Source organism: Psammomys obesus, unplaced genomic scaffold (assembly GCF_907164565.1).
Source record: "Psammomys obesus unplaced genomic scaffold, mPsaObe1.curated_primary_1811, whole genome shotgun sequence".
NCBI classification, from domain to species: Eukaryota; Metazoa; Chordata; class Mammalia; order Rodentia; family Muridae; genus Psammomys; species Psammomys obesus.
Window position 1 is genome coordinate 12,338,280 of NW_026595981.1, and position 20,152 is coordinate 12,358,431.

A 20,152-nucleotide genomic window follows, 5' to 3' on the forward strand; every position below is an offset into this window, starting at 1 on the left:
TTCTCTTACTCTCCCCCCGCCCCTCCCCCCCCCCCCCCGGTTCATGCCCCCCCCCCCCCCCCCCCCCCGTCCCCCCCGCTCGGGGGCCCCCCCCCCCCCCCCCCCGTAGGTGTCTGCCAGGCCTCCTCTCTCCCCTGGCTGTCCTTGGGTCTCTTGCTTCCTCCCTGAGGGTGGATTCCCTCTTTTTATCTCCCTTGGTGGTTGGGAGCAGAGTGACTTCTGCTTGCTATGGGTATTCCTAAGGAATTCCCCTCAGATCAGCAGACGTGGCGGGTTGCTTGGCAGGTAGTGGGGGTCCTGTCAGCAGCGAGAGCCCAATGGGAAGATAAGCTCAGCTCCAAAACACGTCTTCCTTTTTGAAGGCATTCACAAAGGCCCTCTAGAGGCATGGGACTGAATCCCCCCAACCTCCTCCTCTTTGTCTCCACCCACCAGGTTGATGCTTGAGTGGCGGTAGGGCCCTGATTTCCTTTCTCCAGCCAGCTACCACACCTGCCTCCTGTTCCTCAGGTGTCTCTTTCCCAGTCCTGCTCTTGTCTTATTCTGACATGAGTCTTCCTTAGTTCCCTCCCTTCCTCACAGTTTTGTTGGTAGAGGAGGAGAGTGAATGAGCCTCAGGAGCCAGGTAGGATCTGGCAGCTCAAGGTTATGGCCTCCCTGCAGGGTGAGGAGGGCCCCCCCAGCCTGGAGTACATCCAAGCCAAGGATCTGTTCCCCCCCAAGGAACTTGTGAAGGAGGAGGAGAATCTTCAGGTAAGGAGGAACAGGAGGCTCATGGCGTGGGGGGGGGGGGGGCTTCTTGCCCAGCTAGGGTTCCAGACTCTCAAATCTTTAGAGGATTTGCCAGAGCCATGGCTTCCTCCTCCTGGGCCTCTGGGGATTGGTGGTGGTGGTGGTGGTATCTGTCAGTCTGTGCATTATTGGAGCCTTTTGGCTTTACGTAAGTAGAGACAGTTTTCCTGAACAGCAGGTGACCCAGCGTCCTGACTTTTGACTGCTGCCTCATCCATGTTTTTCTGAGGGTCTCCTATAGAGCAGGGCTACAGAGAAAAACAAGGGAGAGACTCGATTCTGGGCTGAGGGTTTCTCTGACCTTTGACAGGTACCCTTCACAGTGCTACAGGGTGAGGGAGTGGAATTCCTGGGCCGGGCAGCTGATGCCCTCATTGCCATCTCCAACTACCGGCTGCATATCAAGTTCAAAGACTCTGTCATCAACGTGAGTCCTCATCTTGTTTTCCTCACACGATAGTCAGAATCCCACGTGCTTCAAAGCGGTATTGTTCCAGCGCTCCACCTGATTATGTCTCTAAAAGTAGTTGGGATTCCCTTCCCATTGGCCTTGGTTTTTCTTGCCTTATTCCTCTGTGTACAGGTTTGTCTGTCTCTCTTCCTCCCCTTTGTATCTTTTATCTTGTTTGGGCTACCCTCCTCTTTTTAGGGTTTTGTTGTATAGCCCTGGTCGTCCTAGAGCTCACTCTGTAGACCAGGCTAGCCTCAAACAGAGGCCTCTTCCTCCTGAGCATCCGGATGAAAGGTGTGCGGCACCACTGCCTGGCTTGTTTATTATTAATTTGTGAGTGCTTGTATGTATGTATGTGTATTCACCATGTTGGTCCCTACTTCCTGAGGAGAGCAGATGACCAAACTGGATTTACAAGAGGTTGTGAGCAACTGTGTGGGAGCTGGGAACTAAACCCAGATCCTCTGCAAGAGCAGCAAGTGCTTTTAACCATTGAGCTAACTCCACCCCTTGTTTAAAGGAATATAGTAACAGTGGCATTATTTATTAGAAGAGCATAGACTTTGGAGCCAGGCAAATATGGCCCTTTTTCTTGCACTGCCACTTCTATGTCTCCTTGGACAATTGATGATGTCCTCCTTAAGGAATAAAACCAGTTGCCTTCAGGATCATTATGGTATTATTAACTGGTTACATGAGTGAGGTCCCTGGCGTGCCCATCAGGCCCTCAGCAGACTCTCAGTAGATGCTGGCTTCTTTTTATCTCTTGGCGCTTTTCTTCCAGGCTGGGGTGCACCTGAGCATCTGTTTGCCCTTCCCCTGCAGGTACCCCTCCGGATGATTGACAGTGTGGAAAGTCGTGATATGTTCCAGTTGCACATTGCCTGCAAGGACTCCAAAGTGGTGAGGTGAGCACAGCAGGGCCTCATTCATGTTCTCTGACCCTAGTTGTGTTCAGACCTCTCTGTTGCAGGGTACCTTTTGAGCAAGAGAGGAAAGAGCACTTTATTTTCCCCTTAGGAGGAAAAGGTGACAACTCACTTTCCTGTTCTTAGAAGGTCAGCCTGCTAACTAACCCGTTCTGGCTTGACCTGAAATAAAGTGGGCCTTGACGGAGCCATCATGAGGATTACTTGTGGTGATTATTTGCGCGAGCACCTGGGTCAGTGTCTGGCACAGAGCTCTCACGCAAGGAACAGAAGTTTATTGAGTAGTCTGTACCGCATGGTTTGGGTGATGGAGGTACTTCAAAGAGCTCACAGACAAAAATTCCTGCCTTAAGGGAATTTACATTCCAGTCAGGAGGCACTAAGTAAGTGAAATACTTTAGATGATGATAAAGGTAAAAGTAAAAATAAAATCAAGAAAGGTTTTAGCAGACTATAGCTTTAAACAGGTGACTGGAGAAAGCCGAGTAGATAAGGGGTGCTTGGAGTCAGGACTTAGGAAAGTGACTGAGCCGGTATTTGAGGGAAAGGTATGCCAAAGGACAAGTTGAGTACAAAGGTTCTGAAGTGGGTGTGTACCTGTGCGTGCATAGCAGAAGAATGCCAGGGTGCTAGTGTGGCTGGAAAGGCATACATATGAGTGAGGGTAGTGGGATATAAGGCAGGAGAGCTAGAGAGAAAGGGGCCAAAGGTCACAGTTACTGGCGTTGGTTTTGACTTTGAGAGAACTGAGGAATCCTTGGAGGGTTTTGAGCAAAGGAGTGATGTGATGGGATTAATGCTTTTTGGGCTCACTCTGGCTGTTACATTGAAACCAAGTAGAAGAACATGGGACCAAAGTCAAGGCCGAGGCTGAGCTACTAGTTTAGGAAACAGGTATAGTTAACTCAGGTGAGAGGCCATGACACCCTGACTAGGGTCATTTCCGCCAAAATGAGAAGTGACCAGACTCCAGGTGTAGATGGGACTTGTTATGAACTGGCCAAGAGAAAAGGGGACTGGGATGATCCCTGAGTGCTTGGGAGGAAGCCCAGGTGAGGGCCCGCTGTATGCCGAGGTCTCAGACTCATGAGACTCCTGCTGCTCTTTTCCTTTACGAAAACCAAAGTCAAGTTGTTTAAGGCAAAGTTGATGTGAAGGTGTGCTGTTCAAAACCTCCTCCACACTCCAAGCACATTAGGAGTCAAGATAGGAAAGACTATGGAATGGAGTGGGCTGGGGAGGCTTCAAGGAAGAGGCGGGACTAAAACTGTCTTTAAGAAGTCAGTAGGGTGTGACTAGGCAGAAGAGACATCATCAAGCAAAGGTAAAAGAACGAGGAGATAAGAATGCTGGGAGCAGGACTTGTGCCTCACAGGGAGGTAGCATTGGCTTATAGGGTGGACATAAGAATTGTCACAAGAAACAACTTCTCTTAGGTACTGGCCAGTGTTCCTCTCGTCCCTCCAGGGTCACTTGCCTCCTGCTTTGCAGCTTCCTTTCCTTCACATCCTTTTTGTGGCCATGTTTTTGACTCTGGGCCTCTGTGGCCTATCTACCCCTTGCCTCATCCAAGCCTGTGGCTTCTTACCTGGCAGGTGCCACTTCTCCACTTTCAAGCAGTGCCAAGAGTGGCTCTCAAGGCTAAGCCGGGCCACAGCAAGACCTGCCAAGCCCGAGGATCTCTTTGCCTTTGCCTACCATGCCTGGTGCCTGGGGCTGACCGAGGAGGATCAGCATACCCACCTGTGTCAGCCAGGTGAGGCCAGGCTGTTTTCCCGGGGAATCTGCTTCTTAGCCCACGGTTCTCATCCTCCTTCCCCCTGATGCTGGTGTTCTGGGACACTAACAGGCTGGGGACTGTGTTGCAGGAGAGCACATCCGATGCCGACAGGAGGCAGAGCTCATGAGGATGGGTTTTGATCTGCAGAACGTCTGGAGGGTCTCGGATATCAACAGCAATTACAAGTGAGGGTGCAGTCCATACCCTGACTTTCTCTGTGTTTGAGTGAAATGTAGTGGCTCTAGCTTCCGGGTCCATGAGGGAGGAGGGCTCAGATTGTCCCTGTTGTCTCAAAGCCACCCCCTGGGATTGTCATCCCATATTTAGATCAGGACACCCTCCCCCATCTTTTCTCAGGCTATGCCCTAGTTACCCCCAGAAGCTGCTGGTTCCTGTGTGGATCACAGATAAAGAGCTGGAGAACGTGGCTTCTTTCCGCTCCTGGAAACGCATCCCTGTCGTGGTGTACAGGTGAGGCAGGATGGAGTGGGGAGTAGGAGGCCACTTTTCATGCAGCTAGGAATCAAATCCTGAGCTTTGGAGCAGTCAGTGGAGATTTGGCACCTTGTAGGGAAATGATGGAAATATTTTAAAATGAGAACCTTCAGAGCTGGGGGCCTGTAATCCCAGCACTCAGAGAGACAGAGGCACGCAGATCTCTGTGAGTTCAAGGCCAGCCTGTGTCTACAAAGCAAGTCCAGGATAGCCAAGGCTATACAGAGGAACCCTGTCTTGAAAAACCAAGAACCAAACCAAAACAGAAAAAGAACCTTCAGGGCCAGAGAGGGTTCGTTGAGGATCTGAGTTCAGTTCCCAGCACCTACAGCAGGTCGCAACCATCTGTAACTCCAGGGGATCTATCGGCCGCTTTTGGCCTCCACAAGTGCCAAAAGTAGTACATAGTACATATGGTCCTGCAGAACACTGATACAAATGAAGTTCAAACAACACAAACAAAAGAACCCTTAGGCACAACCTCAGATTTCCCCCCCAAAGATAAGTAGCTTTAGGGAAACTGGTTCTTGTTGGTTTTGGGGTGTGTGTGTGTGTGTGTGTGTGTGTGTGTATGTATGTATGTAAAATACTATGTTTACTGAGAGGTTGGCAAACTGGCCTGAAGACCAAATCAGGCCTCATTAGGCCTTTCTACCAGCTATTCTCTTGCCTCTCTCCAGAGTGCTGGAGTTACAGGCATGTGTCAGCATATCCTGTCAGGGTTATTTATTAATACAGCATAGAGATTGGTTGTGAGTTATAAAGCCAGAAATTTTGGTTAGTTTTTTAGTGGAAAGTTGGCCAATTCCTATGTAAGAATGTTAGTAAATAAGCCAAGTATGGAGACCTACACTTTTAATCCCAGCCCTTTGGAACAGGTGCTATGCAGCCTTGATGAGTCAAGGTCACAACAGGAATACAGGAGCCATTTCACAAAAATGTGTGTGATAGCACTTTGTAAACTCTAAAGTGCTCTAAGGATGGTTAAGGATTTGGCCTCTGTTTTCATGACCTGGATATGCTGGTAGCCCTTGCTGGCTCTGGAGACCTTGGTCTGCCCCCATGAGGTCTCTGCGGTAGGCTTCTGGAGGCTTGGAGTACCAAGAGCATTATGGTTTCTTCTGTTTTGTCAGACATCTACGCAATGGGGCTGCCATTGCACGCTGCAGCCAGCCTGAGATCAGCTGGTGGGGCTGGCGCAATGCTGATGATGAATACCTGGTCACGTCCATTGCCAAAGCCTGCGCCTTAGACCCAGGGACAAGGGCCAGCGGGGGCTCCCTCAGCACTGGGACCACTGATGCCACTGAGGCATGTGACACTGATTTCGGTAAGGCCTGGGTGGTGCTGGTCTCCCCAGTGATTAGGCTCGTGCTAGCCTCATTGGCTCCCATGAAGTCCCCCGTGAAACCATGGGAAAAAGATCAAACAGAGTGCCTGGGTCCCAGCCATTTGGGAGGTGGAGGTCTGTGATCTGGAAAGACTGTTCCTTCCTTCTGAGCTGGAATGCCTCAAGGCTAGGATGCGGCTGAGTGTCTGGCTGACCCTGTCTTCTTCTTGCTCTGTACTTAGATTCTTCTCTGACTGCATGCTCTGGGGTGGAGAGCACAGCAGCCCCTCAAAAGCTGCTGATCCTGGATGCACGGTCCTACACAGCAGCAGTGGCTAACCGGGCCAAGGGTGGAGGCTGTGAATGTGAAGGTATTTCAGTTATTTAGTGTCTGCAGTTACTCAGCTCTGGGGTGGCTTTGGTCAGGTGGGGTAGAGGGCAACTTGAATATTTGAAAGAGCATAAAAACAAAACAAAACAAAAAAAACCCCTGCTTGGATCCAGGGCTCTGCCATGTATTAGCCATGATGATGAAGCATAAGTTTTATTTGCTCCTCTGTAAAATGAGGATGATTCACACTTTGAAAAGTTGTCAAAATAGCGCTTAGATTGTTGGCCAGAGCAGCTTTCATTTGTTGAGATTTTATATTGTTATCCCCAGTGCTGTTACCATGGACATTACAGTTATTGCTTGAGTGGTGGCGCTTGAGTATTTACTTGAGAGGAATAAGGGCAATTTGGGTTCTGTGTTGCCATCCTGGTTCTGTCCTGTCAGGGAAGCTCTGTCCACTGGGACTGCTCTTGTCCTGAGTGGCTGTTTCCAGGACATGCTTATGTGCCCCACTTTCCTCTCCTGTCTGCAGAGTACTACCCTAACTGTGAGGTCGTGTTTATGGGAATGGCCAACATCCATGCCATCCGGAATAGCTTCCAGTATCTCCGGGCTGTGTGTAGCCAGATGCCAGATCCCAGCAAGTAGGTGTTCCCTTTGGGACTCCATCCCTCCCAGTCTCATGCAGCCAGTGTACTGCATGTCTGGAAGGGATTTGAGGGGGAGATTGGGAAGTTTGAAGACCTCAGTGTGTGAGCAGGGTTAGATGCAGTGCACCATTCCAATGACACTTCTTCCACTCCTTGAGTGACACTTTGTCATGGTCATAAGGCCTTTGGATTCTTCCTTTCTAGATCTTTGTCCTACCAAAGAAAATAGAGAACTGGGAGAAGCTAAGCGGCTGGGTACGCATGTCATGCTTCCCAGTTCCTCTTTTGATTCTAAGAAGCTCTTACCTCTCTGAGTCTCATTTCCCTACCTTGCATGACCTACCTCTTGGCAGAAAGGTCATGAGTTAGACTTCTTTTCAGTCCTCAGGGGCTTTTGTCGGGTGGAGCTGGCTGAGGAGGCAGAGACAGGGTGGTCCCAGAACCCTTAGTGATTCCATTTTTTTTTTTTTTTTTCTGTTCTTGCACAGCTGGTTGTCAGCACTGGAGAGTACCAAATGGCTGCAACACTTGTCGGTGATGCTAAAAGCGGCTGTGTTAGTAGCTAATACAGTAGATCGGGAAGGCCGGCCTGTGCTGGTGCACTGCTCTGATGGCTGGGACCGTACACCACAGATTGTAGCCCTGGCCAAAATATTACTGGATCCATATTACAGGACCCTGGAGGTACTGAGAAGGGATTGGGTGGTAAAGAACAAAGGAAATGAGGGAAGAGGGATGGTGTCAGGCTTTCTGGAAGTGTCTCGGTAATGTTTCAGGAGAGTATATTTGAATCCTCATCCAGGGTTAGACTTCTTTGCAGCTGGCAGCTTCCAGCTTTGGACAGTCTCCTGGAAAGCTGGACCCAAACCCTTCCAGAGTTGCCTTGTGTTTAGACTGGCTTTTTTACAGGGCTTCCAAGTGTTAGTGGAGTCTGATTGGCTGGATTTTGGGCACAAGTTTGGAGATCGCTGTGGCCATCAGGAAAATGCAGAGGACCAAAATGAACAGTGTCCTGTGTTCCTGCAGTGGCTCGATTCTGTTCATCAGCTGCTTAAGCAGTTCCCCTGCCTGTTCGAATTCAATGAAGCATTTCTGGTAAGTCCTAAAGCCTGTGGCCAGGGTTGCAGAGTGGCATCCCGAGGACCTCAGGTTCACGCTGCCTGGGCTTCCTAGGTAAAACTGGTGCAGCACACATACTCCTGTCTCTACGGCACGTTCCTGGCCAACAACCCCTGTGAGCGAGAGAAGCGAAACATCTATAAGCGGACATGCTCTGTGTGGGCACTCCTGCGAGCTGGCAACAAGAACTTTCATAACTTCCTCTATACACCTGGTTCAGACATGGTAAGGTCTCTGAGCCCTATTCCTGCTGGAAATCCTATAGGGAGAGAAGGCTGAGGCAGTAAAAAGAATGTCTAGCTAAGTGTTCAGGGAAGGAGAATGAACCAAGGGCTTCTTTGAATACTAACATTCGGCTGCTTCCCTAGGTCCTGCACCCCGTGTGTCACGTCCGGGCCCTGCACCTCTGGACAGCTGTTTATCTCCCTGCATCATCTCCATGCACACTTGGAGAGGAAAATATGGATCTTTACCTTTCCCCAGTGGCTCAGAGCCAGGAATTTACTGGCCGTTCTCTGGACAGGTGAGAAATCCTCCTTGGTTTCCCCTCTCTTCTCAAGGAAAGCAAGAATTGCTTCCTATTGTATTTCACCTCAAGGTTTCTTACTTGTCTGTTTGCATTTATTGTTGGTGTGTGTGTGTTTGCATGTCTGCACACAACACAGCGTGCATGTGGAGGTCAAAGGACAACTTCCAGGAGCTGGTTCTCTCTTCCCACCCCGTGTGGGGCTTCTGGCTTGATGGCAAACGCCTTTTCCCACTGAGCCATATCACTGGCCCTTGTTCTTTTCCAGTGAGCTATTTAGAAACAACTTCTTGAGTCACTTAAGGGAGAAGCTAGCCCAAGGGCGAGATTGGAATTCGCTGCTTTCAAGGTCTTCACTAAGTTGTTCACCTTCTTTTTTGGTACTGCTATCACCTGGTGTGACACACCCCAGCAAGGAAGAGGAGAGTTAGAGAGAAAGAGCTATTCACAAGGTTGGTCTGAGGGGTGCTGCTGGTTTGTTCACTGATACACACAATAGGGAAATCATTCCCAGCAGCAGCCTGGCTATATCCAGCATTAACCTCTGGAAGCATTTCACTCTCAGAGAAAGAAACAGTTTCCAGCAGGAGACAGACTTTCCTCTAATAGTAAAGGGCCAAATCTAAAGCAGGCTGTTAAATGCTCTTCTGGCTGAATACGTAGGGGAAGAGACTTGGTGACTTCTTGTCTTGCACTAGTAATTCATGTTACTTTTTTTTTTTTTTTTTTTTTTAAATAAAGTCAAAACACTATAAAAGAAAATGAGATCTTCCTCCTGTTTTTTTCCTCCCAGGTGTATACTGTTAACACTGGTAGGTGTGTTTCCAGATGTTTATCTCTTTAGAAACATCACACACACCTCTAGCCGGTTGGTGCAGGGTCTCCAGGCTCTCCAGGCTGCTTCCACCCTGCCTTTGTAGCACATTTGTTATTAAAAACAACTCCCCAGCTTTTTGTATACTGTTCTGCAAGTTCGCATTTTGTGTCAGGCTGTCAATCCATGACAATACATAGAAAGCTACTTTGTTTTTATTTTCTTCTTCATACTATATTTTGTAATGCTGGAAATCAAACTTTGCACATAGGAGGCAAATGTTCCACACTTAGCTACATCCCTAGCCCTACTTTATTGTTTTTTTGTGGCTGCAGAGTAGCCCAAAGTTAAGAGTCATTTGGGTATCCTTTCCACGTCTTTTTGATCATTTCATTTCAAGATCGCAGAGAATATTTTAGTGAGCATCTAAACATGTGTAACTTACGGTGAAACATATGTACTGTTTGCCATATGAGCCAATTTCAAGTTCACAATTCAACTGGGGCTGTAGAGAATGTGCTGTTTATTGTATTGTGCTTGGTTTTCTGCTAGAACCTTTTTTTTTTTTTTTTTTTTTAAGACAGGGTTTCTCTGTGTAGCCTTGGCTGTCCTGAACTTGCTTTGTAGACCAGACTAGCCTCGAACTCACAGAGATCTGCCTGCCTCTACCTCCCCAAGTGCTGGGATTACAGGCATGCGTTACCACGCCTGGCATCTGCCAAAAATTTTAATTTCTAGAAACAAAAGTGTTATGTTCAAAGGATACATATATTTCATTTGAGACAGTCTCACTGTGTCATTGTGTAGTGTAGACTGTCCTTAAACTCAGGAGCCTCCTCCATCAGTCTTCTAAATGCTGGGACTACAGGCATGTTCCAAAATTCATATGGTACAAAATTTGACATTTGATTATTAGCTGAAGCTTTTTGAAGTTAAAATAAAGTCTACTGACTGAATATTATAAAATATAACAAAGACCTCAGTAGTCTTAAATTTTTGACTTTAGGGTCTTTTTGAGCCAAGTCCATTGGATAGATCTCAGTGAATTTCCTTTTTTTCAAACATGAAGAACTCTTTTTAAAGAATCATTTGGGATTGATTTACATAGGAAATTTATATGAAGGACCAGGCAAGAACCATGGCTGTTACTGTGTCCCACCCAGATGTGGTTTTATTTTGAGCCAGGGTCTTCCTGTGTAGCTGATACTGGCCCAGAACTCTTGATGTTTTGGCTTTAGTCTCCCAAGTGCCAGGATTACAAGTATGAGCTACCACTCTGGGCCATAGTAAGCATTTGAGCAAATTTTTAAGTTGATAAATAATGCTTGGGATAAAGGGAATTATGAGTGTAGTAAAGGTATTTTGGGAGAAAGAATAAAGAAACAGATACATAAGAGATAGTTTTGTAGAAAACAAACAAAAACAGCTCTGGATCTTGTAGAGGGTAAGAAGGACATTATTTTTGTGGTTTTGAAACAGGGCCTCACTATGTAGCCCTGGCTGGCCCATAACTCACAGGTCTGCCTGCCTCTGCCTCCTCTGAGTGTTAGGATTAAAGTTAAAGGGCATAAAGAAGGAGTAGAAAGAAACACAAGTTTTTGCAGGCTGTAGGCATTACAGTGCAGAGCTTATTTTATAAATTTTTTAAAAAGATTTTATTTATTTTTATTTTATATGTATGAATGTTTTACCTACATGTATGCCTGTGTGCCACGTGCATGTCTGGTGCCTGAGGGGGTCAGAAGAGGGTATCAGATGCCTGAGGGGGTCAGAAGAGGGTATCAGATCCCTAGGAATAAAATGACAGAAGGTTGTAAGGTCCCATCAATGTGCTGGGAACCAAACCCAGGTCTTCTGTAAGAGCAGCAGGTGCTCACCACTGAATCATCTCTCTGAATTAACATTAACAACATTTTAATTCAGTTGTTAGTAGTAAGATACATAGGTAGTGATTATAACCTATTAGCAATGGAAATCTGGAGAATTTACCACTGAGCTCTGTACATGCTCAGGAACTAGCAGCTCTGCTATACTGTAATTTATTTAAAGATCCCTGGAAAAGAGGAATATAATCAGAAGTACAATAGAGACATTTTTCGTAGACTGTGGAACTGGTTGAAAGTTGGAGAATAAAAGTGTAGAATGCAGAGGATCCAAAGTCTCTTCAGAGTCAAAGACAAGTTCTTAAGTCTTAAAATTTTAAGAACTAGGAGACTGTTCATACCACCAAGGAAAAGTTGAAAAGACAAGCCAGTTTTCAGAGAGAGAAGACATACAGGGAGGATTGGATTGAAATATCACTTGATAGCAGAGGGGAGGTGTGTTACAGGACAGCCCAAGATGGAGAAAGGTAGCTCCAGAGGACTAATTGATGATGATTTTAATGTTTCTGTCACAACTGACCTGACTTCCTTTGGTTATACTTTTTCCCAGGCCAAAAGTATCACCCTCCTGACCTCTTTTAAAGTTCAGCAAATGGTTTTACACCTGGTTCAAGGTCTGTGCTTTCTGTGTAGCCTTCCCTGGTCATGTGGGCTGACTTAGCCCACTTCTCCTTCTGAAGTCCTGTGGCATTGTCTCGTCCGTCATTATTGGGTAAACCTTTGGTGCACGTATGACTTAGCTATGAAGGTTGGCACACTGTCGCTATCTGAATTTCATAGGGGGCATGGGAGTCACAAAGTCAGCGGTAAGTTTTTAATAGTATGCTGAGCTGGGCAGGGGGTGTAGGTCCGTGGCAAAGCATATGTATGAGGCTCTGGTTCAATCCCCAGCTCTACCAAGAAGAAAAAAAGGTGGGCAGAGGCACTGAGTTGCTTAGGCCTTATTTGTAGCCATTCTCAGTTAGTAATTTTTGGGTGGACCTTGAAAGCAAGGTCTGATGTATGCCAGCCAGTTATTGACTGACCTAGTCCTTTCAGTTGGCACCCTGTTAGTGGAAACCTGATGTGGACTTAAAGCTTATTCCTTTGTTTCTTGTATCATTTGCCTGGCATTGTGCTAGGAGTTGAGTATTCAAATGAGACATAGGCTTGACCTCCTTGCAGGCAGGTAGAGGGAGAGGAACAAGTAAATAGTAGATAAGGTGCTTTAGAAAGTACAAAGCACCATGCTTTGATATGGATTATTTGTTCAGATCTCACAATGGCTTTAAGATGTAGGTACTTTAACCTTTCTTTCACAAATGAGGGAACTGAGTGAGGCTTAGAGAATTTAAGTTGAAAAGTTCCAAAGCTGAGATTTAAATGCTGGCTATGAGCTTAGATCTCTAGTATCATGTAAAATGCCAAATTCATACCATGTGCTTGCAATCCTGCCTCTGCAGAGGCAAAGGCAGAAAGATCCTTGAGGCTCACTGGTTGGCCAGTCTAGCCAAATTGACAAGCTTCAGGTTTAGTGAGAGACCTTGTCCCAAAAATAAGTTGCAAAGTGATTGAGGAAAATTCCCAATGTCGACACATGCTCACCAGTGCACGCACACACACACACACACACACACACACACACACACACACACACATGCACAAGTTGATCACAAAAGTAAAATATAAAATATTCTATGTAGTATAATAAATACCAAAGCTAAGTACTTAGAATAAGCTATATTATGATGTGGCATTTGGAGGATTTTCTGAGAGCTGAGAAAAGCCCAGTGAAATGTCTCTTATTTCCTGGACAATTTCCTTAGATTTTTATTGCTCTAAAGATTTTGTACTCCAACCTGGGTGGTAGTGGCGACGGCACACATCTTTAATCCCAGCACTCAGGAGGCAGAGGCAGGCATATTTCTCTGAGCTTGGAGGGCAGCCTGGTCTACACAGCAAGTTTCAGGACAGCCAGGGCTACACAAAGAAACCCTGGAAAAACCAAAAAAGAAAAAAAAGGTTTTGTACTGCAGTAAAAATCAGGACGACCAATAGTGAAATGCCTGTCACCCATTTGGTGAATAGGGGTGCTTCTTGAGCTCTTTGAGGGAGCTCTACTAGGCATTTCCATGGGGTTCTGAGAGCTGGAGGGACTCACTGCTAGTGAGTGACTGCAAAAACTGGTGTTGAGAAGTCATGCCTTCTTGAAAGTTTGTGACTAATAAATCTGCAGTTGGTTGCCTACATTCTGAAGCCTTCTGGCATCTCTATAAAGTATAACATTAACATCCTGTAGAGGGGATAATCAGGTACCTGAGGAGCATTTTCTGGTAGTTAGTATGAAGGCCAGCGTCTTCTAGTTCGAAAAACTCAGTCTTTGTCTGACTGTGATAGAAAGTGAGAAGACACTGGTTTGAGGTTCAGGTGTGGTTTTGGTTGTAGTAGTGGGTTTAGGATCATCAGTAGCCTTGGAGATGAAGCCTAGTGATAGAGTGTGTGTTTTGTATATACAAAGCCCCAAACTCAGTATCCAGCACAGATTTATTTTGGGAGGGACATCAGCATAGCAGGTAATTGAAACTATCAAAGTGTTTGAGATGGGCCTGGGGGATTTAGTACAGGAGCTGAGGACAGAGAAGCATTCTGGAAGATGAGTGTGTTTTATGCTGTGTGCAGAAATGACTTCCAGTGAACTTCAGTTATTTGTAATATTAGAGGTCTTGTCAGCATTGATTTTGACACTGCTGTGATGACCTAATTGGAAGTGGCTCTCTTTTCCTGACCTGGAGGTTCAATGTTTGTCATTCCAGGTTACCTAAAACCAGATCCATGGACGATCTTCTTTCTGCCTGTGACACGAGCAGCCCCCTCACCCGTACATCCAGTGACCCTAACCTCAATAACCACTGTCAGGAGGTCAGAGTCAGCCTGGAGCCCTGGCACAGCAGTCCTGAAGGAGCAGAGACCGTCTGCATAGAATCTGGGGTAGGAGGCCCACAGCTGACTGTGGGAGACGTGGGCCTCTCTCCTCCCCTGCCCAGTAGCCAGAAAGACTACCTGAGCAATAAACCTTTCAAGGGTCACAAAAGCTGTTCTCTCAGTTATAAATTGCTTAATACTTCTGTGCCCTGGGAGATGAAGAGCAACACCTCTGAGATCAAAGTCCTGGAAGAGACTGAGGCGCTGGCCCCAGACCCTCCAGCCCAAGAGGAGCAGAGTAGGACTTGTGGTGGCATAGGAAAACCACCTGAACAGTGTCCTGCAAAGGAACCTGTCAGTGCACTCTCTGATGTTCCCAGCAAGTGTGGCGGAGCCTGTGGGCTTCCTGATCCTCCCCAGGATTCCCTTACAGGTTCTCCCAAACAGGTCCATCTAGACTCTGTGCAGCCTGTGCCCACACGGTGTACTCCAGATCACAGTCAGGGTAGCCTTTGCAATCCACCGAGTGCTGCCAGCCAAACTCCTCAAGAGCCAAATACTGACCTCTTCAGCCAAGATACCCCTGGGTCTACAGCAACTATCTCCCACCAGGAACAGCCTACTTCTGTGCCAGATCTGAGCTACAAGAAGGAAGATGCTGGCAGGAGAGGAAGCAAGAACGGGCAGTTGTTAGAAAATCCTCGCTTTGGGAAAATGCCATTGGAGCTGGCCCGAAAGCCCATTTCTCAGAGCCAGATCAGTGAGTTCTCATTTTTAGGGTCGAACTGGGACAGCTTCCAAGGGATGGTGACTTCATTCCCAAGTGGAGAGACCACTCCTCGGCGACTGCTTGCTTATGGCTGTTGTAGCAAGAGGTCGAGCAATAAGCATATTCGAGCTGCAGGGCCCTGCTCTGGGGGCCAGTGGGCTCAGAGAGAAGGCACGAAGTCACCTGTCTGTCCTAGTCATTCCAGTGGACACTGTGCAGGCCCAGGAGGAAAGAACAGCCGTCTGTGGTTGTCCAGTCATCCAAAGCAAGTCTCCAGCACAAAGCCTTCTCTTCTGAGCTGCCCTTCTCCAGTGCCTCCTCTCTACCTGGATGACGATGGACTCCCCTTTCCCACGGATGTGATCCAACATAGGCTACGGCAGATCGAAGCAGCGTACAAGCAAGAGGTAGAACAGCTACGGCGACAGGTTCGAGAGCTTCAGATGAGGCTAGACATCCGTCACTGCTGTGCCCCTCCAGCAGAGCCCCCCATGGACTATGAGGATGACTTTGTGAGTATGCACCAGCTGCCACCTGTTCATTCATTTATTCTGTCCATTCATAGTCACATGGTGGGCACTTTCTGTGTGCCACCAAGTTAGGCGCCCCCTAACCTAGTGATGTTCTGAGTGTTCAGACTGGGCAGGCAAGGAAAGCCGTCCTGAGAAGATAATGCTTAAACCTGAGTGCTGAAGAATGTGTGATATTTAGCTAGGTAGACAGTGAATAGGAAACAGCATTTTCAGAAACATGGAGGCAGTAGGTGCTCCAGAGCTGTGGCTTAACAAAGGGGTGGGGGGGGTGCATGTGGGCATATGTGAGTATATGCGCTTACACATTTTGAGCTGGGACTGAGGAAGACAAGTAGTATGAATGAAACACTGGAGAATTGATGGAGGATCGGCTTGAGTACCTTTTGATGAGGCAACTGAGATCTAGATCAGGAGGCTGGCTAAGACATTTTTTTGTATTTTTATTTATTTATTTGAGACAGGGTTTCTTTCTGTAGGCCCGGGTGTCCTGGAACTCTCTGTGTAGACCAGGCGGTCTCACAGAGAGCTGCAGCTCACAGAGAGCTGCCTCCCAAGTGCTGGGATTAAAGATGTATGCCACTGCTCCTGGCTTGTTTGGGACATTTTAAAACAATCTAGGTGAGGGATAATGAGGGCCTTCCAGGCTTTACTGTCCTTGCTGTTTTAGATTCTGCCACTGCAATCCTCAGGGGGCTTCTTGGAGCCATCTCGCCCCTTGCTGTCTACATGGATACTTCCCTTCCATCAGTTAAAGTGTTCCCAGTTGTCTGCTGGTAGAATAGACAGGACAAACAGCTGCTTCACTCTTCAGAGTGATGCTTTACATACTCAACCAACTTTTCTTTGTAAAGGCGAGGTGATAAACATTTTTAGGTTGTGTGGGCCAAACAGTCTATGAGACAACTATTATGTGGCCATTGTAGCACAAAAGCAGCCAAAGAGAATGTATAAATAAATGAATCTGGCTATGTTTCAGTAAACCTTAATTTATGAAAACAAGATAGATTTAGCTTCTGGGCCATAGTTTGCCAATACTTAGCTTAGGATGTAACAGAAAATAGAGTCTTTCTATGCTGTGCTGCTCTGGACTGGCTACCATCACAGTTCTGAGCCAGAATACAAAGATCAGAGCTCAGCCTGACTACTTACCAGCTCATCTCCCTGTGGCTTCATTTCTGTGTTTTGTACAACGAAGCTAATACTAATAAAATTCATGATTATTGTGAGCAGTTAAGTAAGTTCATGCATGCAATACACTTAGAACAGTGCCTGGTAATTGGTAAATGCTTATGCTGAAGGAAGTGATGTTGGTGTCTTTGCCTGTGCTGCAGACGTGTCTAAAGGAGTCAGATGGCAGTGACACTGAAGACTTTGGCTCTGATCACAGTGAAGACTGCCTTTCAGAAGCAAGCTGGGAACCCGTTGACAAGAAGGAAACTGAGGTATGTATAGGCAACTGTGTAGTTGGTACTTAATGTAAGTCACTCGGTTATGTTTCTCAGAGGTGAGTGACTCACTGTAGCCTGAACTCTTCCCCAGATAAATGACATCCTTGTAGACAAGCAGTGGCCAGGCATGAAGGCCATCCTGGTCATTTTCTTTTGGGCTGATTTCCTGATTACAATGTTGTTGTTCTCCTCTTTGGACATGGACCTAGACTTTTCTTTTGTGCCTTCTGGTAGGTGACTCGCTGGGTTCCAGACCATATGGCATCACACTGCTATAACTGTGACTGTGAGTTCTGGTTGGCCAAACGAAGACATCATTGCAGGTAAGATGGTTTTTTTGTTTGTTTGTTTGTTTTTTATCCTCATTGTTACTCATAATATAGAGTTCTATGTATAGAGCTAAACTAAATTAATTTGAAAATGGAGATATCTTAAGTAAGTATTTTGTGTATGCCTTTGTAGTTATTCATGGAAACCCTTTTAGGCTGTCATTCGTTCTCAGGACATTGATATTTCTGATGAGCTCCTTCTTTGTACTTTGGCAGAAATTGTGGGAACGTATTTTGTGCTGGATGCTGCCACCTTAAGCTGCCCATTCCTGATCAGCAACTCTATGACCCAGTTCTCGTCTGTAACTCTTGTTACGAACACATTCAAGTATCTCGTGCCAGGGAACTCATGAGCCAACACCTGAAGAAACCCATTGCTACAGCTTCCAGTTGAATGCCAGAGGAGATGATCTGTCCATTTTTTAGCAGGTTTGAAGGGAGGATCTGCTTCAGGTGTAGTCTGGAAGGTTCCTTGGTATGGCTCATGAACACAGAGCTCAAAGATACCGTCTTGAGAAATCCTCCTTGGTACCATGTGACTGGAGCAGAGGAATTTGAATTTGGCAGGAGATTTTCTACTGGAGAGACCCTCACTTTGGGGTAATGGTTCTGATCCAGACCCAGAGTATGGAGGCTTCACACTGAGTTGGTGACTCCAGCGTCTATCTCCTGGAGGTCACGAGATGATTCATAAATATTGTCTGGTGCACAGTGCCCAAACAGCAATAGAAAGGCATACTTCTAACCAAACTCCAAGTGATAATGAGACCCGTCTCTCCTCCATCTTGAAAAGAGCAGATTATAGTATCTGAGATAGGAACTCCCATCCTGTTTGAGACGAACTCTATTCTGTACCTCTGTGCTCTGTGTATGTGCATGAAGGCTCAGTCTCTTAGAGGCACTTCCTCTAGTTGCATTAGTTCCGTCTTCTGTGGAGTTTGGTTCAAAGACTGGTTTGGCAAATGGAGGTTTTGATGTATTTTCCACCTGGCTCACTGGCTAGCATCAGCGAATATTCGGTTTTAGAGGGACAGTTCTAAGGATTAAGACATTTGGAAACAGGAAAACTCTGGTGATATTTAATCTTGGCGAAAATCAGTTATTTGGAGCTGTGAAGGCTGTTGTCACTCTTACGCAGTAGCTGCTCTTGAGGTACGCACTGTGAAGAATGAGAAAGGAAAAACAAAATTATCCTTGTGAAATTCTGCTGACTGTGCCCTACCCTCTGCACCTGACTTTTCCTAGTTGTCCTGGTGCTAACATGGGAGCTACACCTTGATCCTCTCCTGGCATGAAAATCAAGGATTCTGTTGTTCCACTGCCCACTTCCCCCATGTTGTCTTTCCCTTGGCCGCTGCCTCCTCTGGGTCACACTGCTTCTTATCCTGAACACTTGACACCTTGAGGGTAGAATATAGCATTTGGTTTTTACCTCCTAGCATATGCTACTTGGTATGTGAGGGTTTCAGTACAAATGCTGCTGTCTATTTTTGTGCACTTAACAATGGAACCCAAACAGAAAGAAGAAAGCCTTGATACCAAAACTGGGAGTGATGATGTGTCCATTTGGACCAAACATTTTGTTTTGTTTTATTTTGATTTTGTTTTCCATCTTACTATGTACCAGTGGCACTTAACCAAAAGATACAGTAATATAGCCATGTACTGTGGTTGGGACAGATACAGTCTCCTTGGCTTATAGTGAAAGCGTTAGGATTTCCTTTCTATGTTTTCCTTAATTCATTGATGTAGAAAAGATAATTGCATACTCTGTGTTAAAACTACAGCAGTTGTCTTTCTCACTGCTACTGTAATGTTGCTTTCTAGAAAACATTTTCATTCCAAACTAACCAGAACCTACATTTAGAATAGGAATTACTTATCCTGACCTTTTCTTCAGTTCTGCAGTGAGGCATCTGTGCTCCTTTTATACTTGCCATGGATGTAACCTAAAAAGTTTTGGCATATTTAGGTCAGCCTAGCAGATTTTTTTTTATTCATTTAAATGGAGCTGAATAATGGAGATTTTGTGTCTGAGAAATTCCTAAGATCAATGAAAGAGTGACAAACTATTTGTCTCTGATACATAAAATTATTTTAAGCATTTTCTCAATCATTAAAATTTACTGCCAGTCATGAGTGGCTTTTTAATTACCAATTTTCATTGCACTTCACTCTGTTTTCAGGGGGATCGATAACATTTGGGGAGACTGTATCTGTCTACTTTGTGTGACTGTTTTGAGGGACTGTCCCATCAGTGAACAAACTGCATGGCCTTGGAGAGAGACTCCGGGCTTCTAGCTCAGATGTGTTCATCCTTTCAGAGCTGTTGTGGGTGTAAGTGACATGATGTGGCCAAAAATCCAAACTGTGCAGTCGCGTTGTGACAAACATGCAATGTGCTGTAAAAACTCAATACAGTTTAAATAAAATCTCTATATTAGTGCTGCTTTGTTGGGTCTTTTTATTTCTTAGCGGTTTGGGGATTGAATCTATGCTTCCTGGGTAAAGCATCCCACCACTTGCCTGGCCCTTCATTCTGATTTCTAAAAAAGTGTATAGTTCTCCGAGCCAGGTATAACTGTTGTGTACACCAAGTACAGGAGCCAAAGGCAGGGAGATTAAGGCAAGGTTGAGGGCCAGGCTGGGCTTTATAGCGAAACCAAAACAAACTGCAGTACTCATTGGCAGTTCCTCTTGTGTTTGGGTTTGTTGACTAATTCTGCAGGTTTCTGTCCCCTTTCGTGTGAAGTTTGTTTCTCTTTCTTGTCAGGAGATCACAGCTGCTCCTACCGATCTTTATTCTCTTCTGCCTAGTACCGGGGGCATCACCTATTTTGAATTCCAGTTTTCTTGAGCAGAAAGAAAAAGGATAGATATAACCGTGCTGCTATATACTAGATGAATTCATGGACCCTGGTTACTGTACCTACCCCCACCCACCGTCATTTTTATTTGGAGAGAGCAGCAATTCGACTGTTAGAAAAGACTGTGGCGTGAGCCCCTCTGTTCTCAGGAACCACTGCCCGTGTATCGCTTGAGCGTCCTCTGCGTTCTGAATCCCCGCCTGGC

The 20,152-nt window shown here is 46.2% G+C and overlaps 1 protein-coding gene across 7 annotated transcripts in view; it reads left to right on the forward strand.

Annotated features, from left to right (window-relative positions):
- Positions 1-19,526, forward strand: part of Mtmr4 (myotubularin related protein 4) — a 23,951-nt gene extending 4,425 nt beyond the window's left edge. For all 7 annotated transcript variants that reach the window (XM_055619642.1, XM_055619645.1, XM_055619647.1 and 4 more), the window contains 17 exons: positions 664-753; positions 1,103-1,219; positions 2,069-2,151; positions 3,768-3,928; positions 4,041-4,137; positions 4,310-4,423; positions 5,581-5,777; positions 6,020-6,148; positions 6,641-6,752; positions 7,247-7,442; positions 7,668-7,853; positions 7,932-8,102; positions 8,246-8,400; positions 13,893-15,282; positions 16,635-16,745; positions 16,986-17,074; positions 17,297-19,526. In XM_055619642.1, coding sequence (XP_055475617.1) covers positions 664-753; positions 1,103-1,219; positions 2,069-2,151; positions 3,768-3,928; positions 4,041-4,137; positions 4,310-4,423; positions 5,581-5,777; positions 6,020-6,148; positions 6,641-6,752; positions 7,247-7,442; positions 7,668-7,853; positions 7,932-8,102; positions 8,246-8,400; positions 13,893-15,282; positions 16,635-16,745; positions 16,986-17,074; positions 17,297-17,474 — 3,576 coding nt within the window. In that variant the 3' untranslated portion in view covers positions 17,475-19,526. The remainder of the gene's footprint in view (positions 1-663; positions 754-1,102; positions 1,220-2,068; positions 2,152-3,767; positions 3,929-4,040; positions 4,138-4,309; positions 4,424-5,580; positions 5,778-6,019; positions 6,149-6,640; positions 6,753-7,246; positions 7,443-7,667; positions 7,854-7,931; positions 8,103-8,245; positions 8,401-13,892; positions 15,283-16,634; positions 16,746-16,985; positions 17,075-17,296) is intronic.
- The last annotated feature ends 626 nt before the right edge of the window (positions 19,527-20,152 follow it).